Source organism: Chiloscyllium punctatum, chromosome 26 (assembly GCF_047496795.1).
Source record: "Chiloscyllium punctatum isolate Juve2018m chromosome 26, sChiPun1.3, whole genome shotgun sequence".
Lineage (NCBI taxonomy): Eukaryota > Metazoa > Chordata > Chondrichthyes > Orectolobiformes > Hemiscylliidae > Chiloscyllium > Chiloscyllium punctatum.
Genome location: NC_092764.1, coordinates 75,178,500 through 75,199,500, shown reverse-complemented (window position 1 = coordinate 75,199,500; position 21,001 = coordinate 75,178,500). Strand labels below are relative to the sequence as shown.

At 38.3% G+C, this 21,001-nt stretch overlaps 1 protein-coding gene across 1 annotated transcript in view; it reads left to right on the top strand.

Moving 5' to 3' along the window:
• trim71 (tripartite motif containing 71, E3 ubiquitin protein ligase) overlaps positions 1–21,001 on the top strand; it is a 42,475-nt gene that overhangs the window by 9,819 nt on the left and 11,655 nt on the right. Inside the window, exon 2 of the mRNA XM_072547662.1 lies at positions 9,509–9,676. Coding sequence (XP_072403763.1) covers positions 9,509–9,676 — 168 coding nt within the window. The remainder of the gene's footprint in view (positions 1–9,508; positions 9,677–21,001) is intronic.

The window sequence follows — 21,001 nt, the reverse complement described above, 5'->3', positions numbered from 1 at the left end:
AAATTAACCAGCGTCACACTGGCAGTGGAGGCACAGTTTGTATTCGTTGAGCACAGAGGAAAGTCTTGACAGTGGGAGTAAATAGTATTGACACTAGATAACCGAAGTGGGAAGTATTCTTGTTCGTTGTGTGCTGTCATTCTTCACCTTGAGTGCTCAATTCACAAGTTTTGAAATTCACATTTGGAAAAAAAACAAGCTTTGGATACATGACCGCCTCCTTTCGTGTGAAGGTTAACTACTTATTCATTTTTAAATCAACCAGTAATGAACTGGTACAGTATGACTGAAGTATTCTGTTTAAAAATCTGACCTTTTTTTAAACCATTCCCCCTTCAAAGTTCCCTTTAAGATCCCTTAAATTTAACATGCTCTGAAATTATTATAAATTGGCCTTAAATAATAAAGGCCCACAAGATTTGCAAACTATTGACCTTTTTAACTTCATGGCACCTATTTTGAACTTGCACCAATTGAATGATTGGTCAGCTGCACAGAACCCTGAATAAAATGGGTTTGAGTGCCAAATTGTAAACTTTGTTAAAATGTTTTAGTAAGAAAGATGACCTGAATAATTGGCTGTGTCTGCCAGTATAATTAGAGACTTAATTAATTTTGTCTGTAACTTGCAGTGATGAAACGTGATTTGTGGGATTGGAGTGCATAATTGAGAAACAAGAAAACATACTGATGTGAAACTTAAATTATTTAGAGATGGAGGGTCAGTATACTGATATAATATCTCAAACCTTCACTGAAGATCTTCACTAAATAACTTTTGAAATGACTGTATTGACAGCACTGAAGATTTGAGGTGTCAATACGGTGCATTTCAAAAGCTATTTAGTGAAAAGTCTCAACTGAAGAATTAATTGAATTGGAAAAGTAATTTGAGCTGGAATTCAAATATTATCACTTTTCAAGAAAAATTGTTTATATAGGTGAGAGGCATGGTTAGTAAGTTTGCAGGTGACATCAAAATTGAAGATTTTGTGGATAGCGAAGACTGTTACCTCAGTGCAACTGGATCTTGACCAATGGGCTGAGGACTGGTGGATGGAGACTAATCTAGACAAATGAGGTGCTGCATTTTGGAAATGGGAATCAGGGCAGGGCTTGTGCATTTAATGGTGAGGTCCTGGGGAGTGTTGCTGAACAAAGACCTTGGGAGTGCAAGTTCACAGTTACTTGAAAGCACAGTTGCAGGTAATAGGATAGTGAAGAAGGCATTTAATATGCTTGCCTTTATCAGTCAGTGTATTAAGTATAGGATTGGGAAGTTATGTTGCGGCCGTACAGGACATTGGTTAGGCCACTATTGGAATAGTACGTGCAGTTCTGGTCTCCCTGCTATGGAAGAAAGTTGTGAAACTTGAAAGGGTTCAGAAAAGATTTACAAGGGTGTTGCCAGGATTAGAGGGTTTGGACTATAGGGTGAGGCTGAGTAGGCTGTGGCTATTTTCCCTGCAGCATTGGAGGCTGAGCGGTGACCTTATAGAGGTTTATAAAATCATGCACTTGGATAGGATGAACAGACAAGTCTTTTTCATGGAGTGGAAGAGTCCAGAATTAGAGGGTATAGGTTTATAGTGAGAGGGGTAAGAATTTAAAGGGACCTGCAGGGCAACCTTTTCACTGGTGGTGCGTGTATGGAATGAGTGTCCAGAGGAAGTGGTGAAGGCTGGTACAAAAGGCATCTGGAAAGGTATATGAATAGGAAGGAATTAGAGGGATAAATGCTGACAAATAGGACTGGATTTATTTAGGGTATTTGGTTGGTATGGGTGAGTTGGATCAAAGAGTCTGTTTCCCATGCTGTAAATCTCTAGACTTTACTCCACTAACTAATTTTATTTCCCCTCTCTCTGAATGTAAAAACTGTATCCTCCATACAATGAGAAATTAATTTGTAATTTTTGAAGGATTCCCCTTCCAGAATGTCAAGCAAGTTTCTCCCCATTTTGATAAAGGAGAAACAGGATGACCCAGGAATCATGAAATCACTAGAAATCTGGTATGTTGCCAGAAATACAACATGCAATGTGGAGTATACACTGCCTTCCATGCTTTGTGTGTATCCTCGGTTGCTTCTAGGACTGAGTGACTAAGTAACTTAGAATGGCAGCTGCTTTTAATGCCTTTCTGCCATTTGTTATTAATGCATGGCACTTTTTTTGTCACTGGTGACCTTGTGTTCCCGAGGATGTGACCTTAACATGCCTTTTTCTTTGAATTGTGTGCTTAGCGTAAGACTCTAGCTAGTCAAGGAGGCGGAAGGCCTAGGTTTACTGCAGATGGTCTTATTTAGTCTGTTTTATGGGGCGAGTCTTTTTACTTTCTGAAAAATGAGTGGATCTTGGAATTTAATGTTTCATTTATTGCTTAAAAATTCATAATTTTGAAGATGAGGTACAATAACTGATTGTTGCTAACTAAGGGGAAAGTAAGCACGGTGGTTCCTAATCATTTTCCAGTGACCTTGGTTGAGGACAGGATTTAGCTCCTCCATGATTCCTGTCAAAAACTCTGGTCAAAGAAATAGATTCTGTGGAGGGTTTGAAAGGCAAGTGGGTCAGTTCTGGTGAGAGAATTCCAGTGTATGAGCCCTTTGCTGAAGGGTTGAGGTAATGTGCAAGAAGGAAGTTGAAGATTTAACGCCATTATGTTGTCGGAGGGTTTAAAATGCAATAATGAGAATTTTTGAAATGTTGGTGAGTTGAATATATTCTAAGTCAGCTATCCTTGGGTTAAAACACGATTTAAAAGCAGGCATTGGTGTTTTTGAAGTTTAGTTAGGATACAAAATAGGAGGCAGGACACACAAGCTGCCTTTGCAGCTGGCAGATGGGACTTGGAGTGTCTGTGGGTGATGATTGAGGGGGGTTTGCATCCATTTCTCTTGCATCAAGCATTGACAACACTTTACCTCATTTCACATTTGAGATGGGATTATTAGGAATGAAAAGTTTGCTTTGAAAGTTAGTGATTTGACCCCTCTCTCTGTTCAACTAATTTGTCACTACAACTAAGGTTGACATCTCCTCATCAACCCAGCACTAGCTAAAAATCTTATCTCGGTTAGACTTTGAAAAAGGGTGAAGTGATGTAGAGATTTAAGACATAACTTGTATTGCTATCATTGGTGTTCAGCCTTTTTTGAAGTAGCTGGTTGTCCCCTGGAGCAATGGAATAATTGCATCAAATTTAATCATCTTGCTTCAGTTTGGAGCTCTGCAAACAGTTTTGGCACGGTCCTTGACCGTATAGTCTTCCAGTTGTTGAGAGAAGGCGATAGTCTATCAATAGGGCAGAATAATTTATGTTGAGGTGCTGAGTGTTTGCCTTGTTATCATCCTGGTCTTTTATCAGAAGTTTACATTGCCCCTAACTCAAGGAAATTAAATGAAAGCCATGTATACTCCTCGAATCCCTTGGATTTTTCCTGTTTTACTCCTCAATTTCTCTCATCAACCAATGAATTTAAGCACTGAAAATACTCCCAGGCATGTTGCCAGAACAGTTGAAGCTGGCTCACATCCAGATACTGAAGTGTCAATAACTGGGAGTTAATGTTCCTGTATTTGTACCACCCTGTAGGCAGTGAGGTTGAAGAAAAGTTAGAAAGAACAACACTTGTATACTGTAACCAGATTGCTATCAGGGTGAGGTGAAAGCTTTTAACAAGCTGTGGTAGGCAGAGGATTTTTGAAAAAACTGTCAGCGTTTTTCAGACTTTCTCTTTTTGCAACCTCCTTCTGATCCCAACTTTCACCACATTTTAAATTTTGAACTGAAATACATTTGACATGCACTTTAGCCTGAAGACTTTAAGAATTACGCTCACTGGTGTTCCTCCTTAGAATTACTGGTAGTTCTTCCTACGCAGTTGGACTTAATGTTGTTGCTTCAACCCTGGATTTGTGTTCAGTCTTATTTCAACTGTTGGAATGGAAGTCTGTGGCTAGTATTGTTCTGATCATTCTTGACCTGAGTCAAAACTGCCTATAACTTTGCATTAGGTTAACAATCCAGACTGTTAGAAAAAGAGAGTAAGAAACTGGATGGATATGAAATAATTATAATCTTATTTGTTTGACGGATGTGGGCATTGCTGGCTAAGCCAGCGTTTATTACCTGCCTACTTGAAATTGCAGTTTAAAATGAGTGTCTTACAATGGCTATTTCAGAGGGAAGTTGAGAATCAAACACATCAAAATATACTTGTTCACCTCGCCTCTTTTACAGAAATAACTTTTATGATTTTTTTTTAAAAACAAGGTGTAAGTGCTCAAGCTGCCCTAGAACTGTGTGGCTTGCGAGGCTTCAGAGGGCAGGCGGAGTCCTCTATCATATTTCAGTAGCTTTGGGGTCACATGTAAGCTAGCCTAAGGATGACAGATTTTCTTCTCCAAATAACATTGAACTAGTTGAGTTTTCAACAATCTGGTGAGCGTTATCATGGTCTGTCTTTTAATTCCAGTTTATTTTAAGCTCCGTGAACCGCTGTGGTGGAATTTAAGCCCTTTATCCCCAGAGTGTTAGTCAGGGTTTCTCGAATACTGGTGATATTACCACTATATCACTGTCTTTTCTAAGATTAAACTGGTAACCAGTTGGCAGCTGAATTTGGGAAAACTGCTAACATGGGTTGCCGAAGTAATCCTAATCTCTAGTTTTGAGCGCAGTCAGCTCATGGTGTGGTGTTGCTTTATAAACCTTATCTTTGTCAACAAAACCACAAACCATTATTCGTGGTGTAATACAGTGTATTCACAACAGCTGGGATGTTGCCAGCACTAATTTAGCTGGCTCAAATCCAAATTTATATACTTATGATTCAGTTATCAGGATTTTATTATTCTTCCTTCTCAATGTACAGTGGAACCATAAAATCATTAGCTTTGCTTACGTTGTGGTTATAAGTCTATATTTAGGTAAATCCTGTTCTCCAAACTATAGTTTCAAGATTTGGAAGCACAGTTAAAAATGTAAATTTGTTCTCAAGTAAGGACTGTAAATTGTCTGAAACTTTGATCTTTGTTAAACCATGTGAACAAGGTGTAGACATTGATACTTGGAGTGAAACAAAGGGATAATGGGTACCAAGCAGCAGTAAATAGGGTCAGAGATGGGGAGAAAAAAAACAAAAAGACAAAATAAATTGCTTTTTATTTGTATGTAAGTAGCATTTGGAACAAAAGTAAATTCGGCGACAAATGTATGATCTGAAAGCCATTTCAGTGACATGGTTACAAGGAAAATTAAATATTCAGGATTGTGACATTGCAAAAGGAAAACATGCTTTGCTAACATTAGTAAGGAATGCATTAAGTATAATAGCGAAATTTATCTTGGATCAGAAGATCTAAAAGCCAGATGGTGGGGGTAAGTAGTTGTGCATAGATCCCCTATCAAGCTATGTGGTAGGACAGAGCAAAGCAGGGGATAATAAGTACACATTGAAAATAAAAGCTGTACATTTTATCATCATGGGTCCATCTATGTTTGCAAATAGGGCTTTTGGATACTGGTGCTTTTTGTGCCTGTGCAACTATTGACTAGAAGAAGTACATCACTTCTACAGAGGTAGATTTGGATAGTCAGGTTGGCAGAGGTAGCCTGAGGAAGAATTGATAGGACACTTTCCAAGAAAAATATATTGTGGATTCAACTAGGAATCTAGCTGTTTTGGATCTGGTATTATGTAATGAGGCAGGTTTAATAAATGATGTCAGTTTTTTTAAAATCCTGCAGAAAACTGTGACCGTAACATGGCAGACTTTAGTATTCTATTTGAGAGGGATGAACATGGGTTGGAAACAAATGTGCAATGTTTTAAATAAAAGGTAATTATAAAGGAATGTGGCAGAGCTAGCGGCAATGGACTGGGAAAGGAGTTTACCAGGAATGGCAGGCATTTAAGAAAATAAGTGAGGAAGGAGGATTCTAGAAAGAGGATAAGCTAACCCTCATTTAACTAGGGAGTTGAGGATAACATCAAAATGAAAGAGAAAATGTCCACTGTGGCAAAGATTAGTGGTAGGCTAGATCTGAGAAAATTCCAAAAAGCAAAAGGTGGCCAAAAAATTTAATGAGGAAAAGCTAAGCTTTGCAAACAAATACTCAGTTTATTCGCAATAAATGCATTCCTGTTTGACCCAAAGTTTTTCAAAGCTACTGTTTAAAATGATTGCTATTCAGCAAAGACAGTGCACGAGTTACGTAGCATATTTAAGGTTTAGATTAATCTATAGGCTGAGCTTTTCAAAAAACAAGTTGCCATCTATGCATTTTTTGAATTGTGTAGTGACAATTCAAGGATCACTTTGGAAGATCCCTCTAAATTAATGCATCTGGTGGTATATTTAGAGATGAAAAGAATGTAATGAACAGCCTCACTTTTTTTATATTGTGCGCTGTTTTTTGTAGATGTCACTAAGCTGATGGACTGATCCATGATTGTGTGTGAAGGTTGTATGAAGTTGAAAGGAAAATAATTTGAAAACAGGCATGACTATTTTGGTTTAAAAGTTCTTCTTAGAATCCATCTATGTTTGTGATAGAGCTTTTGGATACTGGTGCTTGATGTACCTTTACAACTATTGACTAGAGGAATTCCATCACTTCTAATACAGAAGTTCCACATTTTTGTATGTAATGTGCATAAACGTAAATAATTTCATGAAATATCAGGCTGATTTCTAGCTCTGTGTAGGTTAGAAAATCTCCAAGTCTTCCTATCTCTAACCTTCTCCAATCCATAACACGATGAAAGAGATTTTCATTCTCTCTAATTCTGGCCTCTCTTACATTCCAAGTTAAAATTGCTTTTTCATTGGTGACCATACCCAGTGTTTTTTTAAAAATCGCACAATACCAAGTTATAGTCCAACAGGCTTATTTGGAAGTACAGTACAAACTTTTGCAGTGCTGCTTTATCAGGTAGCTAGTGGGGCTGGATCATAAAACTTAGAATTTAAGTTGTCGAGGCTGCAAATCCCGCCCTACACCCTTCCAACCTTGGTTTCCTCCTTTAATGGACTCTTTTTAAACCTTTGTATTTGACCAAGCTTTTACTCGTATGATCCATTATTTTTGGGATGTGACTGTATGTCATTTTGTTTTACAATAGCCCTGTGAAGTGCCTTTGAGCGTTCCATGCAGCAGTTGAAATCCGTCTGTGTGCCACAGTGCAATTTATCCTTGATGTCATTATGCCCATTATTGTACAAAATCTAAACCATTTTATATGACCTAATACCGTTTAGGTTCTAGAAGGTAAATGTCTCAAGTTTCAGGCAGTCTTTTGTTTATTCAGAATAATCTTGCAGCTTTAAAATACCAGCACTCAGCATAGATGTGAAATTTATTGGTGCTTTGCATGAATAGTGCCACTACTCCATTATGCTGCCACTTTTAGATTTCAGAAGCATTGCATTTTATCATTCTTTTTATTAAAAAGTAGAAGCTGAAAGAAAGCTGTGTTTGTGTGACCACCAGAGAAGCCATCCATGAATTTAACAGTTTCTTTGCACTGGTTTCGTTGAGGCATTTTACATAATGGTCCTTTGCTGTACTGCTTTGGAGGAAGGAGTGAAACGTGATTCTCTTGACCTCCTGATCATGTTTCCTTTTCTTTGTTCCTCACTCTTCCAAGAAGAATTTTGATGGAAATAGAGCTTTTGTTTTGCATGGTAATTCCATACAATACAGAATTTTACTCAGCCTGGTTAGTTGGTAGTCTCGCTGTATCTTGAAAGTATTTAGTGGGGTTTCTTTTGGATTGTGGGTAAGTGACTGGAATGCCTCAAGTTCTACACTTTTCACTAGACTTAGTTTGATTTCAGTTAATGAGATTTGATTTTTTTTTCCACTCCCTAAAATTTAGATATCAGGGCCATTCAAGGACAGAAGGTAGAAGCCAGCTGAAAGCTTTGAAGAATTGCTCAGGAGAGATGAAAGGCATTATAGTTTCATAGCTTTAGGTTTTTTAATGGGAGGAGTTTTGTATGGGAGGAGCCTGCAAATGCAGTCAATAGTACTTGTGTACACGATGGGGAAACCTGAGTCTCACGTTTTCATCACTCAATTGTTCCAATTTTAGCTTTATCATCCATGAGAATCGAGTGAGTAGGGTAAGGGTAGTGCAAGCGGATTATGTGAGCAGAATATGGAAACTTTACCAGTGCAATGAGGCTGAGGCTTTTGCATCAAACTAAGCTAAGGAGCTATGTGTATCTGAACTTTGTTTCCACGGGGAATTAGAGATGAGAACGGATATTTTAAATTGGAAAGAATATTAACATCTTTAACCCAACTTGAAATCTGTTTCCCGGATGCATTTGTTCCTTCTCCATTGAATTCAGTTAGCAGTCAGCTGAATGTTATCAGGAGTTTGCAATTTACCTATAATAATAGTTCACTTTTGTATTTCCTAATTTAATTGTGTTCATATGTGTTGAAATTCTGCAGTGCGTTTTTCTGCTGGTTTGAGTTGTGACCATTCAGACTCCAGAAGCTTTGCAAAAGAAAACATGCTAACTCTTGTGATAGCAGTAAGAGCTGTGAGGAACACAGCTGAATTCTGCCTTAAATTTCTCAGCATTTTTATTTCTAGTGTTTAGATATGGGTGGGCAAGCAAGGTGAGGGTTAATACTGGCATTCTAACATACAAAATACAAACAAGTTTGGCCACTCAAGTCTGCTCGACAATGGAGTTTGTGGATGATCTGTTTGTTCTGAATTATAGCGACCCCCAATGACCTTTTGATTCCCTTGTCTACCAAGAATCAATCTACCTCTCACAAATACTTAAAACTTCATGTTCACAATCTTCTGAGACCGTTCCAGAGCCCCTCAATGGTAGAGGGAGAGAAATATCCCATCTATGTCCTGAGAATGAACTCTAATTTTCATATGATTGTCCCAAATTCTGGGCTGACCCGCAAGAACAAAAGAAACTGTGTTTCATCTCCACAGTTTCTCCAGCATATATTCTTCCTACATTCATCCTGTCAAGACCATTCAGGAACTTAAGCAGTGCAATCATACTACCACTCTGTTCATATTTTCTCTTATCCTTTTATGCAATACTAAGTGAAGACCATTCTTTTGCCATAGGGGGGAACGGGATGTAAGGGACTTACCACAAAGCAGTTGTAGTCTCCGAGTAGACTCTTTCATGCCACCTACTAATTTGACCTTGGGAGTCAGAGGATCCCTCTGTTTATTTCACCAGCCTTGGCATAGGACATCAGGTGTACAACAAAGATAAACTGAAAATTGTTTTATCTGAAAAAGCAATGCTTTTTGGGAGATAGAAGATCATTTCTGCACATTCTGGAATACTTTTATTCCTTGGAAACGTTAGTGCTATTTTGATTCGTGGAGTTGCTTTTCCAAGAGATTTAGAATCTGTTGTTTTCTCAATGTTTTGCTCAAAGCAAGTTTCAATTTTGATCTCATTTATTTTAACTTAACTAAAATTGTCACCCTCTCCTCTTCCAGGTGATGCGTCTGTACTGTGATACTTGCGCTGTCCCAATTTGTCGAGAATGCACAATGAGCCGTCATGTAGGGCACAGCTTTGTCTACCTCCAGGATGCCGTACAGGACTCCAAAGAAATTACCCTACAGTTATTAGCAGATGCACAGCAAGGACGACAGGCAATTCAGGTTTGTAAAAGTGAACATTTAAGCCCAAAAAAGAGAGGTTGTAATTCTCCACCATTCTTGTATTAATAAATCTTCGTTTGTTTTGCCCTTGTTTCAGTCGGACTTCATGTTTGCAAACTCAGGTCTGTTTTCAGCTTAGCTTGTAATTGCCTCACGTTTTGCATCGCCTTTTTAGATTTATTCTTTTTCCTACTTGAAGTTTTGCTGGTTGTCTATCCCCAGAGTTCCTAAAATCCATTTGCAAGTTTACTAATATACTTCTAAACTATGTATATTGAAGCTTTATTTGCTACAAGTCCACCCTTCCCTTAAGATATGCTGTGCTTTCTTCAGTTTGTGTATCCTTGTTTGATATCAATAAATTTATAATCTCGTGTGCATCTTTAAGTTTTCTTCAAAGAAAGTCCTTTTAAATTAATTTCTGAGCATGTCGCAGGTTGCAGCTTACCTCTTGAAGAAGCCTGTGTTTCATTCCCCAGGTTCCAACCCTAAGCTAAGTTGACATTATGTCTAAATATACTATATTCTGTTGAACAATGTTTTTCCACCTTCCAGTATGGCACTTGAACCATTTGTGGTGGGAAAGTGTGCATACCTGGTAACTGTTTGCTTAGTTGTGTTTGCATACTGGATACGTGGTCAGTGATTCATTGCTTAGCCCAGAGATTAGTTCTGATAGCTGGCAAGGATGGGTTAACTGGAGACAGGCCAGTAATTGAACTTCAGACCTTCTTTCAATGGCTGAGCTATCAATTATGTAAATGTGCTGACATCTGTTTCCTTAAATGTTTGAACTTATACAGGTGGTGAAGGATGGAACTAGAGTTTAGTTTAAACACACATTACATGATGCGTTCCTCTATTCCAACAAACATTTCAGCTTTTACTTCTATTTTGATGTCACCACCAGTATGCAATTAAACACTAGATGTGGAATTAATTTAAAAACTACTATACTGTCCTAACATTTCTTGGATTTTGACAACTACCATATCTCAACGTGTTTGGGATTGAAACCATGATAAAATAAGGGTTGTTAAAGGTTGTGCACTTCAGTTGAATATTCAAATGTGATCTGTGCAAACTGTGTCAAACTGGTTTTTCGTTTTTGTCATTTCAAAATGAAATGTATACTGGCTTAAGGTGTATTTATTGTGTGCTGCTGTTTAAATGTTACATGCAAATACTACCAAATCTTTATCTTGCTCAAACGTTGCTTACTGTTGGGAAAATATTTTCTGTTTGGGTTTAGCTGGTCCAAGGGATGAATAGAGTACTTGTTGGGTTTCGATGTACAATCAGATTTTGCATTCTTTATGGAAATAGTACATATCTAGCCAAGTTGAAATACCTTCTTTAAAAATGCAATGAACTATTAGCATTGTAGTGCTTTTAAATACTAGCATTCTTGTCTCCTTCCCTGAAGTTAAACCCTAGAGTGATGCCCTGTCCCTTGCGGGTAGTAACTTTGTGATGCCGTGCATGTTCGGGGCATTATGTAGGACCCTGATCTTTTCTTTGAAAAGCCAAGTTAGTGTGTTGTTCCACCAATAGTTACTAGTTAGAGCATGAAACCCTGGTGTGCTGTCTATTTGTCCACTGAACATGCTGCTGTAGTTAATGATGAAGACAGTGTTATAAATGTACATTAGGACAAGCAGAAAATGTAGCATGCGAGTGCAAGATTTAAAACTGTTTAAAATCACCTTGAGAAGTTGACACTTCTCTGCATCTAAATTCTGATCATTGTTCCAGACCTGTTGTGAACCAGGGTAGATGTAGAAAATGTACATGTATGCCTTTTTAGTTGGGACCAGAGCTATTATAAGTGAGTGGGGTTGTTACCACTACTCTTGTTGATTCCAAAATTTGTAACTAGTCATTAAGTTCTTTCCAGGCTTGGTTTTGTTCTCCTCTTTTCGATTTCTTTTTGGCTTGGAAAGCCTATTTCACCCTTTTTGAATTGTTAGATTATGTGCTGACTTATAGAACCTCCTTTATAAGAGGTTCAATTTAAGGCGAATGCTGAAAGATAAGTCGTTTTTAGTGCTTGATTTTGTTTTGTTTTTGGCTACTTCATTTAAACCAACACCCTTGTTTATTTCTGTGCAGCTGAGTGACAATATGGTAATTTCTCACCAAGTTGAGAGCTACTAGACCCTAGAAAGCTGTACTTTATATGTTGAAATCTGCATCCTTTGTTCAACAAAATTCTGATAACACATTTTCAAATGTACTCTTTCCATTCATCCTCTACCCCCACTCCCTTCCTCCCTCCCCTCTGTACTGAGCTGCACAAATTGCAGAAGTGTCTAGTTTGATTTCTATGCTGAATAAGTTGGGGCAGCAATTAATTGCTAACTTTGGATTGTGTCCTGAGACTACTTGGAAAGGAAACTTACAGTCAAGGGTTCATGGTATTTAGTGAATGTTAATCTATTTGAGGATTGAATTGAACTTGGTTTAGTCAAAAGTGCCTCTGCTTTCACTGTAATCTCAGCTAATTGAACAAGTTGAATATATCCACTCTCTATTCTTTTGTTATGATAAATGCAGCTTTGTAATCGTATGTGTATATAATATATATAAAAATAAAATTCCGTATCTTTGGGTGTGTTAATTGTTTTCTTGTGGTATTATGGCCGTAAACTCCTATGATTTGATGAGTCACCGTGTTTTTAATATGAATCAGCTGCAGTTTGATGGGAGTTGAATGGGAAGTACAAGAAATGTACTCTTTGGTAGTGTGGGAACAGACTGAGCTTTGGAGTGAAATAAAACTGGGAACTTTGCCTAAGTAATTCTTAAGGGCCCTCATGGGACATTATGCCTTTTCATTAATTCTACTGTAATTAATTTATTTCTAGCTATACAGTCAATTTGTTTTAAAGAAAGTTGGGAAATCTGCAACTTCCAAGTATTAGCAATTGAATGTATTTGATTAGTTATCGGTTTCAGCAGCCTCCACTGAAATGGAAAATTTTCTTTGCTTCTCAATCATACTGGCTCTACTAATCAAACTGATGTTTAAAAAGATGAGTTATAAATTGAGTGGAATTTATTTTTTGATTTTGTCTTAAATTTGCTGCTACTATCTCCTTTTATCTTAAAAATCTGTCCTCAATCTGACCAGAGAGGTTGACATTGTAATGTCTGCAAATCAGACTGAACCCTTAACCTGATCTGGTTTCTGCATCTGCATTTCCCTGGCATTTTGCCGAAGTACATCAGCCCTTCAAAGAAGCTTTGATTGAAGAAATGACATTCATTTTAGGTCACTTTCAACTTCCCTTTTCCTGCTGGGTATAGTTCCCAAAATGGAATCTGCTTTCTAGTTCCATGAATGGCATTTGCTTTCCTGTACACCTCTACAGTGACCTAACACATGAACAGGGACAGAATATGTTAACTGTTGTTATGGGGTGTTGTCAGAGTCAAGCCTGGTGTGAGTAAGTGTATTTTTAAAAAGGCTGCTACATAGTAATCAAAGACTCCTGCTTTTAGATCTTGATATTTTCTACAGTTCAGGTTTAACAGTCACATGCAAACAACAAAAACATCACCTGCTTAATCATCCAACATGCAATCTTTATTATCTATTTATTTGGATAAATAATTGTAAGACCAAGGGATCATTACTCAGGAACCTTACTTTGTGCACTAGCCACTGGAATGGGTCATACGATGCTCTTGTTTGAAGTGGACTGAATATACGTTTTAGCAAAGTGAATAATCATTGGTTTTATTTACACAAGATAAACCATAAAAGTAGTGCTGTCCTTGATGTATAAAATAAAATACCACCTTTTTGTTTCCTCTGTCTAAGAGACAAGCACACTCTCTCTCTCAGATGCTCTTAACCCCCCACCCCAGACAGACAGGCGCACACTCGCCCGCATGCACACATATGCATTTGTGAGGTGAATTTGTACTTGCAGTGTTAATTATACTTAAACTGTATGAATCCATGTAAGACTCTTAACTCGTTTTTTAGATTAGAATCAGTCTAAACATTATGGCACAGACAACAGAACACCGGGCTAACACCTTCAACATCTTATCTGGCTGACACCAATTGTTACAGTTAACTTTTTTTTCAAAGTTACATTCTCAGGTTTTGCAATTTACATATGGAAGTGAAATGATCATTAGCCATTCTAACAGATGAGACACTTAACAAATGATCAAGGTATTTTTCCATGGATAATTACAGTTACATCACAGTAAATTTTTGCTATAAATTCTGTCTCTTACAATTGTATACTCCACAACCACCTGATGAAGGAGCAGTGCTCTGAAAGCTAGTGCTTCCAATTAAACCTGTTGGATTATAACTTTGTTGTGATTTTTATCATCTCTTCCCTTCTACTGTGTAACACAGGCTCAGAATTAACCAATCTCTTCTGATTAGCACAGATTGTTGAGTGTTCTGCATGATGTTGAAGCTCTCACTGTAGGTGAAATACAAATAGTTTTCAGAGACTTTCCCAATCTGCTGCTGAAACGTGAAACTATATTCAATGGCTTATTATCATTTGTGCCATTATCTAGGAATTCTAATTTTCTCCGGCAGGTTGGACAACATTCTGCAGCTTGAAGTCATTAGCGCAATTTTTCAGCATGCATGGAAAATGCAGAACGTTGAAGTGTTGTAAACTGAAGTGCAGAACCTCAAAATGACATAGGCAAGAGGGCAGCCAAGTGGCAGATGAAATTTGATGCAGAGAAGGGAGAGGTGAAGACCATGCAGTGACTGCAAAGGGGATACAGGAGCAGAGGCCATACAACTGCATACATTAAAGCTGGCAGTACAGGTGTGAGAGAACAGTTAATGCAGCCGTACCTGAGGCTTTATTAATAAGGCATAGATAAGAAGAGAAAGGTTATGTTGAGCTTCTGTAGTCATTAGTTTGGCCACTGGAGAATTGTATTCATATCTGGGTGTTACACTTGAAGGCTGTGTTGCATTGAAGCGAATGCGCAAGGGGTTTATGGGAATGCTTCAGAGGAAAGGAATTTCAGTTATGCAGATTAGTTTTGTAAATCTGAGGCTATTCTCCTTGGAGAATGGAAGGCAGAGAGGAGATCAGATTGAAGTATTCCAAATCGGACTGAGTAGATGAAGAGGAAATGTTGCGTCTATGAAAGGATAGACAGAGGATGCAGACTTAAAAGTAATCTGAAATGGAAGCAAAAATGTGAAGAAACACTCGCGTATAGTTAGGATCTGGAATGTGCTGACTGGTGGAGACATTCAAAGGAATAGGAGACTGTTACTGGCAAAGAGAATGTGCATGGTTACAGGGAGAAAGCAAAGGGATGGCACTGAAACTGCAGGCCTGATGAATTCAGTAGCTTTCTGGTTGTATCAGTTCTGAGATTCTGAATCCCGTGTCCACAAGCTTTCTGTGATTGTGTCCCCATCTCCAAAGTCTATGATACAACTGTCAATCAAAGCCAGTACCTTGCTCCTGTTTTTCTGACCGTTGCAGCTTTCCATGGAAAGCTGCAAACTGCTTATAGGGAGAGGCTGAACAGGCTGGCGCTGTTTTCTGTGGAGTGTTGGAGGCTGACGGGTGACCTTAGAGATTTACAAAATTATGAGGGGCATGGGTACAGTAAATAGGCAAAGTCTTTTCCCTGGGGTCGGGGAGTCCAGAACTAGAGGGCGTCGGTTTAGGGTGAGAGGGGAAAGATATAAAAGAGACCTAAGGGGTACCTTTTTCACAGAGGGTGGTATGTGTATGGAATGAGCTGCCAGAGGATGTGGTGGAGGCTGATACAATTGCAACATTTAAGAGGCATTTGGGTGGGTATATGAATAGGAAGGGTTTGGAGGGATACGCGCCGGGTGCTGGCAGGTGGGACTAGATTGGGTTGGGATATCTGGTCGGCTTGGACGTGTCGGACCGAAGGGTCTGTTTTCATGCTGTACATCTCTCTGACTCTAATAGATTAGATTTTTCTTAGATTAGATCCGCTACAGTGTGGAAAAAGGCCCTTCGGCCCAGCAAGTCCACACCGACCCTCCGAAGAGTAACCCACCCCTCTCTGACTGATTTAATGCTCCTAACAACTATGGACAATTTAGCATGGCCAATTCACCTGACCTGCACATCTTTGGAATGTGGGGGGGAAACCAGAATACTCGGAGGAAACCCATGCAGGCACTGGGAGAACGTGCAAACTTCACAGACAGTCGCCCGAGGATGGAATCAAATCTGGGTCCCTGGTGCTGAGAGGCAGCAGTGCTAACTGCTGAGCCACCGTGTTTGAGTGCAATTCAATTATATTAGATCAACAGCTATCCACAAAGAAATCTCTTTCTCACTGGTGAGCAGTAAGCCAACTTTTGACCATGTTTGTGATTGTGAATGTGTTATGGTGAATTAAAACAATTAAAATAATAAATAAAGTATTTGCTTTTTGTGGTGATTGGTACCAGCCTGTTTTTCATTTGCAAGGTACTGTGACCTGGAGCCTGAGCCCCTTTCATACTGACTTGAACCATAAAGCAACTGAATCAAAGCCACCAAGATTCCTATCCTTGGCTTCAAAGTGAAAAGTTGTGGCTTTGGATATGATTTTATAGGAGCCACATTGCTATGTTGGCTGACAGCATTCAATCTTTTTAGGATCATTTCCTAGGTCTGTGGTTGTGTTGTCATGCTATGTAATTACACTCAGACCATCAATCGTTCTGCATTTTAGAACTGGGATAACGTTTGAAAACAAACATGCTGAGGTGATCTGTAATTTCTGTAATTGGTATGTGGCTTACTGGATGCGTGTCTCATTTCATGTATCAAAGCATCTACTTTGTCGTCCTCTTGTGGGAGGAAAACTAGAAAAAAAGTATACTGGAACCAGATGAGACATTCCTTATAGCAGTAGTTAGGCAGATAGTGTGCAGTTTGTTGTCTTTAAATTAGACTCCCTTGCTGTGAAATGTAGTGTTGGTTGATTTTTAGAAAATTGGTTTGAAACACAATGTTAAATACATAAAATTCTGCACATTAGGAGCTGTGTGCATGAACTTCACACCAGAAAGAGGAAGCTTTTTTTCTTGATGGCTGCATTGATTATTTGAACCTAATTTGATTGTTATGCTTGGAATGAATACACGGCAATCTCACCCAGCTCTGTATAGATCATCATTCTTAAAAAGGATCTCACTCTTCTTACCTGCTTTTAATGAACAATTACAGCAGACAAACCTCGGCAGTTGGCTTAACATTAAGTTCCCTTGATTTAAGCCTAGACCTTTTGATGAGCAGCTCAGATGGAACATAGTGCTATGGAATTTCTGGGTTAGTCATGAGTCAACAATCAACTGAAAGGGTTTGTGTGGGATCGGACTTGAAGCAATGGAGTGAGTGAGTTGGTTCTGACCTGTGTGTCAGCAGGATTGCATGACTCTTAAGATTGGGAGGGAAACAAATCAAAACTTGCCTGTTTAAACCTGAATGTAATAAATTGCCATGTTAGGATCTTTACTTTTTAACAAAAACCATGTTGCAAACTTGCCTTCTCTCTTCCACCCCACCCATCCCTTTCTCTCTCCTCTTTCCCCCCCAACCACCTCTTCCATTTCTCCCCCAACATGGGGGCTGCAGTTTCATGTTTAGCTTGTGACCTGGAATTGATCAGGCCTATTGCTGGACAGTTGAATTTTGTTTTTGTTTTTGATTTAGAGTATTTACTCCTATGATGCTTCAGCACTATCATCTCCTACACTACTGATTGATAACATAAGGCTCAGATTACGTGCTTGAGGTTCACATTGGAAGGAAAGCTTTTGACCTTTGTGGTATCATAATGGGAATGTGGCTATTGGCTGATCCTTGAACTATTTTCAAAAAAGTAAAATACTGTGGACTATGGAAATTTGAAATGAATACAGAAGTGCTCAAGAAATGCAGGTTTGGAGGCTCAAACATTAACTTCTGATTCTCCCAGACCTGAGTTTTTTTCCAGCCCCTTGTTTCATTACCTCATTCAGATTTGTCTCTTCTATTAGTCATGTGGATGTACTTAACACCAAATGGAGTGTAGTGGTCCAAGAAAGCAACTTGCCACCTCCTTGAAGTAATTAGGGATAAGTAGTAAATGCTTCCTCTGGTGACCTGATGAGATGTCATGAAAGAACTTTTTTAAAAAGTCGTGCATTCTACACCTGAGATGACATTTTCTTTAGGACCTCCTAGTCAAACTTAGTATTTGGTAATTGTTGTACTCTCTCGCGATCTGTAACTGGTCAAAATAAGACACTAACATTACTGTTGAAAAAAGACAGGCTTTCAGTTAAATCTGATGGATTATTTCATTTAGTCTCTATGTAGTTTTTGAGTTTTTAATCACTGCAAAGTGGAATGTTCTCAAGCTGAGTTAAAAGTTGGCATCCTGCTAGGCTCTGGTTGAAATTACATGTTACGGATTATAGTCTAGATGTTCACATCCTGAGTTAATACGTGTTCTTAGAGATTTGGTGCCCCATTCTTGACTGGGTCAACAGCCCTCGACACTCCTATCTATGATCCAGAGAAAAGTGGTTTAATGGTAAGTGAGAGTTATGAATACTGAGAGCTTGTTTTAAATGGCCATTTGGTGCACAGTTAAGATATTCTCTAGAGAGCACAGTGTTAAATCTTACTGACAATGATAAGGGTATCTCTTTTTTTTTCTCTCAAGCTGGTAGCTCAAATGCCCATCAGAATATACATCCATCCTGTGCTCTGTAGAGACTGTCACTTTTTGTATTTACCTCTTTTTGGTTTGGAACAGGGTTGAGAATAAGGATTGAACTTTGAACAGCAGCTTGTTTTTAAGAAAGAACAGAGCAAAAACAAGAGCTCTGTTTGAACTGGCCTGGAATGAAATGCAAATTATTTACTGATCTTAATGCATTGTAGATGAACTGACTGTGGTTGCTGTGCACAGGACTGGCAGTTGATTGGATGTTGAATTGGTCACGGGAGGAATGGTGCTAATCAGCCAACCACAGTGACTGTTTATTAAAGACTTTGAGTTTGGCAGGCGAAAATGTAATGCTGGAAGCTTCCACACTCCCCTTTTATTTTGCGCTCTCTCGTTTCTCTCCAGTTATTGAATTGTTGAATATTCTGAGTAAAGAACTCTAGTCTGCAAGAAATTAGAAATCTATAAGAAAGTACAATTTAACTTTTATTTTCAATTTAATTTTTAAAATTTATCCCTTAACCCTGGCCATGTGTATGCATCCATTGATCGTGAGGTTGATTTTTAATTTAGTTTGATGTCTCTGTAATTTTTTTAAAAATTAGGCTTTCTGCTTTTTGTTTAAAACAACTTCTGAAGATCAGTTGATAAAATTAATTGACTTGGGTGGTAAAAGAGGACTTCGCAAAATGTTGGGAGTAGTATTCCTTCCCATGTGCTGGTTTTCCAATTGTTTTCTCTTTTTTAAAACAAAACTTGCATTGCCTCTTCTGTCAGGAGAGAATTGTCTAGTAGCGGCATAGTTCCTTGACATGTTTGTTTCTGGAATTGCAACTATTTTAGATTTAGATATTACATGTCTGCATTATTAACTATGCAATTCTGCTGTTGACTCAGCACTGTGTGGGCAGCTGTCTTCACTTTTCAAATTCTGTGCACTGCTAGCCTGTGTTTTAAATAAATCCTATTGCATTGGCGTGTAATGCCCATTTGATTCTAAACTATGCATACTATAACTTGAGGCTATGCAGAACCAGGCTGTTATGCAGCTCTCTGGATGATGCATTGAATTTTTGGACACCAAGGAAATTGAGAAATATGAGGATGGGGTAGAGCTGTGGAATAGGCAAAAGTTAAGCCATGAATTTAATGGATGACAAAGGAGGCTCAAGGTGCTGCATTGTCCGCTCCTATTTCTTGGTGGTAGTTCCCTTTTAAATAAAGTGACTGATATTAACCTTAAGCTGTGGGACAATTCTTCTCTGCCCACAAATACTTGGAATATGATCTATCATTTTGTGTAAATGCTCAAATTCTGCTTCTAGCTTGATGCTGCACATTCTAAACTCCACAGGGGCTTGTGGTTTTTGAAATTATTTGCATTGTGCTCTGAAAATGCTATTGCAAACAAGTTGCTGAACTGCTGGAAATGAAATATGCTTGAAATTTTGAAATTTTCTGCATGCATTGAAAGGGATCAATTTGTTGATGTTGTAGATTTCAGTAATTCATTTTAATCACTTTAAAAGATGGTTAATCCACCAAGGACTAGAAATGCAGTCAAAATTAAGCTAGGCTAATGTGCTTCAGCTGTTTTTAATGAAAAAATTAGAAAATAAAATCAAAACAAAAGTAATTTGATATCTTCCTGCCTGTTTTTGCGTTTGTTTCAAAGGTCCAATAGTTTGTCAACTTTGGATAAATTGCATATTTTAAGTTTGCACTCTGTCTTTGAAGAAGCTATAGTTTGATCTAAATGACGTTAAAACAGTGCTTTCTAAGATGCACTGTCCATGCAAAATAAGAGGTGTTTCCCTTCTGTCATGAGAATTACCCAAAATTTATAATAGATAAAGAATTGTATAAAGGTTGCAGTTGCATCAAAATGTGTTTGAAGTTCTTGCTCACTATATACTTTCCTCAGTCTGAAATAGGACTGTTGGCCCTTGATGTTTCCTGCCACTCAGCTAACATTGTATCCACGTTGCTACTGTCTTTTCTTTCATGACTCTTTGCTGTCAATCTGGTTTGTGACACACTTTTCTGAAAAATAAATTATTATACAATGAAGAATGGTAAAGGAAATTGTCTGTTAAACTTGGTTGTTTGGGAAGTTTGAAAATGGAGATGTTGCATTATGTAAGAACATATAATCTAATGTAGTACTGATTTGAGGGTTAGCCACTGACCTGGGCACTGGGTAACATCAGCGTGGCCAAGCAAATGCCTCAATTAACTATCTCACTGAAAGGGGGCATCTCCACCAATGCAACACCCTACTGCTCAGGTGTACATGTATTATCTGCTGAAGTAGCTGTAGTTGTTGTTCTGGCTCTGTGGTGGTGCTTTCCCATTAATTTTCCTATACAAGGAGCAAACAACACCAAGGAACACCATGTTCTGGGTTTAATAATGTGGGTTGTTTGTGTTGGAGTTGCACTCAATTGTGTTACCAACCAAAATATTCACAAACTGAAGATCTTCGAAAAATCTGAATGTTTGCTTCTTGAATTGGGTTAAGTTCACCAATACATGTGACCATGCTATCAAATTAGCATTTCAATCAGAAAGGGAAAGCAACTCAATTTATATTTTTAACCTTATCTTGACTGTAGATATCTTGATCTA